The 5,000-nt window shown below is 44.2% G+C and overlaps 1 protein-coding gene across 1 annotated transcript in view; it reads left to right on the forward strand.

Moving 5' to 3' along the window:
• LOC135826660 (uncharacterized) overlaps window positions 1-5,000 on the forward strand; it is an 82,550-nt gene that overhangs the window by 61,074 nt on the left and 16,476 nt on the right. The window contains exon 21 of the mRNA XM_065339261.1: window positions 3,715-3,828. Coding sequence (XP_065195333.1) covers window positions 3,715-3,828 — 114 coding nt within the window. The remainder of the gene's footprint in view (window positions 1-3,714; window positions 3,829-5,000) is intronic.

The following is a 5,000-nucleotide window of genomic DNA, read 5'->3' on the forward strand; positions in this document are numbered from 1 at the left end:
GAAAATTTTATAACATCCCTATGCTTTTTTGGCCTAGGTCATCAAGGTGGTAGAAGGTGTCGTATTACCCTCGACCGTATCTGTCCCGTACCGTACCGTACCATCAAAGACGGCAAATATAACAGGCCACAAACAGCTGGCCACAATATTCATATAGGGCTTTCAAATGCAAGATCATAACGTGATTGTCGTGAAGCAATTTGGAAGAATTAGTATGTTTTTTTGCCTAGGTCATCAAGGCAAAAAAGCATAGCGTAGGGCCCTGAGCTTCCAAGCTCTCTCGTACCACTATGAGTCGACCCACACCTGTAATATTTTGTTTCCTGACCTCCCATGCCCAGTAGAAGCTGAAAATGGGAACAAATCATTTTGTGAAATTTCACCCTAAGCCTGGTTTTCGCAGATTCTGGGCCATATATGCGCCTCATTAGAATAATGGCTTTTACAGTATGCTGGTCAGTGTGTGTGTGCACGTATGTGTACGTGTGTGTGTCTGTGTGTGTGTAAGTGTGTCTGTCTGTCTGTCTGTACGTGTGTGTATCTATTTCGAATTTCGAATTTTTTCCCAAGAACTCCGCAAGAACCATCATGGTTCAAAACCCAGCAGGAAGGCAGTATGGAATTGGCATGTTTCTGCTGCGGCGCTGTTTAGTATTGTACACATGAATTATTGACGTTGATAAATGGGCCTCAATCAGCGAAAACAGCCCTTAGGGTCAAATTTTTCAAAATTCCTTTTTGGTTAGAAATTTGTTGAAACACATCTACTGTACGACCTCAGCCAAGAAAAAGTTCAATATTCCTATTCAAAATAGGTGTATACACCAATAATACACAATACAAGGTGTACTCCAAATTGGTGCAATGTATGTATAAGATGTATGTGTACAATGAATATTCAGCATTCGAAGGTGGGTGGGCAGCTTGAATACTTTTGAAAGAGTGCAGTAAGCAGCTAAGATGACAAAGAATAGCTGATGCGTGCGGAGAAATGATCGACATATTCGCAGCTGCATCCTGCGTGGAGTCGTTCCGCAATCTTGTTTTCCATTTCTTCCTCCACAGCTGAAGACACGACGTCGCTGCCGTCACTAGCCCCAGAATCGGAATTTATCTCAGGTGACGACTCCTCATCTTCCGACTCTGACTAGTCATCGGCCACCTTGAGCCGCATCGCAGCAGGAGATGACGGCTGCGATTCCGCCACGCTGTCGATATCGATGTCGGAACCAAAGAACGTCTCATCCTCACTCTGAACTTCAGCGGCTACTTCAGCATCCACTCCCCACCAGGCTCGAGCTAGGTGTACACAATGACTGCCGCGTGTGCTCTGCGAACAGCTCTGGCGTCTGCAACCATCGCAACAAGATCAAGGAACACTAGAGTCGCCACTCGACACCATTTCTTCAAAATAAATTACTTCAAGCAAGGAGTTCAAGAAGAACTTGTCGCGCTGTTCGCAGCGCGGTCCAAAAATCGTTGAACGTCACAAATCGACCTTTTTCTCGAAAAAAAACTACGAAATCTCTAAGGGTCGTTTTCGCTGATTGCGGCTCAAATATATACACGCCTCAAACTTCTTCCAGGTATAAACCTAAAGCCTGCACATCCGCGTTTTCAAGTCACACCTGGTTATTCCGATGTGCTCAGAAACACAACCATTGAAAATTTTCGCTCATGCCTGGCCTACATGGAGAATCCATAAATGTATACACTTAGACACAAAGGATGTCCAAGTTTTTCAGTGTTGCTACTCTGAGTTTCGTGCAAGTGCACTCCTACAAGTTGCTGGTTTTGTCCTTTGTGTCTAAGTGTAAACCCCGCTCTGTCTTAGGACATCGAGCACTTTTTTGCCGACACAAGAAATACTTCTATTATTCTATATATATTATATTTCACTTCTGCTCCTGTAGCAGTTGAGCACTCTCATGTGGGGAAATGCTTGTGCAGTTTGCACTACGCAGACCTCACTGACTTGTCAGTTTGAGCACTCTGGCAAGGTACGTTCGGGTCTGGTTTTTAAATCTGGCTTTGGTATACTTATTTTTCATTGCAATCAGGTTCGGCCTCATTTTCTCTGTGCTGCGCTGAGGAGTTCACAAAGGACGGAACAGTTCTGTCCGCAGATTGAGTAAATACAAATACAAATACGCTATGCCTGATCAAGATACCTGGGTGGCAGCTGCAGGGCATGGTTTGTACAAACAAAAAAGCTTCACCAGCGGAGCCTCCCCTAATTTAAGCCAAGGTCTGTGGCGAATCCATCAATACAAATACACACAAAAGACACAAAGAAGACCTACAGTGTTCTGTAACAGCCATTATTCTAACGAGGCGCACATTATAACGATTTCCTAAAATTGACCAGTTTACGTGTACCAAAGGTAACGATTCTCACTCATTCTCAACGCTCAATAGCAACAATATGTAGCGATTTCTGTCTAACGTTTTCTATTTTAACGACAGATTTCTCCCCGTTAACTCGTTAGAATTAGCGCTTCGTTCTATTACATAAGGTGTTTGCAGTATGTCGCAACTCACAGTTCCTTGCACAATACAATCAGGTCGCCTGATGATTGCATTGTGGAAGAAAACTCGGAGTTGCGAAGATCTCTGTAAACCTCCTTTGTGCTTTTTTGTGTGTAATGGCGGTCCATGTTATTGTGTTGAACCCTGTCCGCTGGCTAAAGGGAGCCTCTTTGTAAATACAACATACTGTGTAAGTATACACACACAACCGAGGCGAAAGGCTGTGTTAGCTGTAACTTAAAGTTTCACGCATCGGAGCGAACATCAGACAGCAGCAGCATTCATTATCGAATTCTCTACGAGCAGGCCTAGATATTTGATGCTAGTGTGGAAGTTAGTGCATTAGTGCATACTGAGTTCACAGGGTTCTAGCCAGGTCAATATAGTAGGGGGGGCAGGCATGGGAAAAAGGTACCCCATGACCCATTTTTTCCATTGTCCAAAATGGTCTTGCCATGCAAAATGCAACATACAGGGTGAACCCCGACTTCACCCCTCACAAATGTGCCTTTATGAACCCTCTAGTAGTGACTATCGACTGTATTTTCGTTGAATGGCGTGAAAAAACACAAAAATCGGAAAATGAGTAGGGGGGGGCGGCACTTTTTCACAGGGGGGGGGGGGCGCAAACGGAGTAGGGGGGCGCTGCGCCCCCTACCCCTACCTCCCTTTGGCTAGAACCCTGGTTCACAAAGAACCAAACAGCATGCTGTCCGCAGATTCACTACTGTATAAGTACTAATTTTCGTTGACGAAATCTTTCGTTAGATCACTCCACCAGCAGGCTTGTTACGTACTAAATTTCGTTTTTGGTCGAGGTCCGTCACCCCGAACGTTCAGAAAAAAGCTTTAGTTTGGTACAAACTTTAGTTAATTTGTGCCCCCTACCGAATATAATAGCAATGAAAAATATCAATTGTGCACTCATAATCATGTATAAACAATTAAAATGAAACAATTCCAAATTGGAATTGTTTCATTTTAATTGTTTATACATGATTATGAGTGCACAATTGATATTTTTCATTGCTATTTTACGACTGTTGTCTCCTCGTCGGTTATTTAAATACTACCGAATATAGCGAAAGTTAATTCCAAACGAAAATTTGTACTTGAACTAAATACAAAAGCAACATACCAAGTATCGTTTTGTGCTCTCTGTGCTGCTGGTTTTCCCCCTTGCAGGATCGGCACCTCCGCTCTCGGTACTGCACAACGCACGCAAGCAGTGCTCCTCCAGCGCCACGACTGCTTACATCTGTGCATGCCCGACGGACGACGTCACCCGCATGTGTCAAGGTATCACAAACAGTCCTGAAAATTCAGCTAGCAGTGCGCTGACATTTATTCGCTAATAAACGGAATGGAAAAGGGAAAAAGTCTGAAGAAAAAATTGACCGTCACCAACAGGACTTGAACCAGGGACCTTCGCTTGAGGCCAGCCATCAATACTCTAACCACTGAGCTATGGTGTAGCTATCACCCCAGCAGATACCGTTGAACAGTGCACTGACATCTACATTTTCACTACACTACGATCGGGCACCGAAGAACGGAGCGCCGAAGAACGAACAGGCTAGAATTTCACCAAAAGCACAACATACCAATGTATACAGTCATGGTGACTAAGCTGTGCATAGACTGTAGTACATGACAATAACAACGGACTAAGCTACGAAGCTCACCCCCCCCCCCCCCCCAGGTCTTCGGCGACCGACAGTTCTCATTTATCACATATTCATCCTTGAAATTCCCGTGCTAGGCATCTATATAAACAAAGAACACAGAACCCAACTCCAAGGTCAAGTGACTTCAAAGATATTCGTGGAGATGAAATACAGTAAAAATTATTTTTCTTAAAAGAAAAGAACAGACTTCAAGCACCTCACAGTAAACATCCTCCCAGCTCTTACACTTGCAACGAATGGCAACGAATGCAAGGCAATGGAACTACTAGTGGATGAGCTTTTTAGGATGTTGATTGCAGGTTTACCCCCGCTAGCACAACATCGGTTACGAACCTCATTAGTAGACGACGACGATCCAAAATGCCCTGACACCTGAAACGCGTACATTCCAGTCCGGATAGTAGATAATACTGGTTATAAGACAAAGAATTTGAAACCCCCGGCGGGGTAGTCTGGTACCGACTAGGAGTCTGAAGCTTGTCATTTCCTTGAGTTTCAAGTGGCTTGGCGAGCAAATACTGTGTTTCCCCGATTTTCAGTCGCATCCAATTTTAAACTGCACCCCAATTCTCAGGTCCTCTTGAAGTAGTTTCAGTATGTGTTACTTCAACACTAAGTTACACTCAACCGCAACCGCCATCCGGCATTATCGGAAAATATTTACGGAACGATACGGATCCTGAAGATGGTCCTAGTGACCAAAACGTTGACCACAACACGTCCGACCGAGTGTGGGCCAGTGTTGGCATAGAACTAATTGTTGTTACAATGAAGCTGCATGAA

The sequence above is a fragment of the Sycon ciliatum genome, chromosome 10, assembly GCF_964019385.1.
Source record: "Sycon ciliatum chromosome 10, ocSycCili1.1, whole genome shotgun sequence".
In the NCBI taxonomy this organism is placed as follows: Eukaryota; Metazoa; Porifera; class Calcarea; order Leucosolenida; family Sycettidae; genus Sycon; species Sycon ciliatum.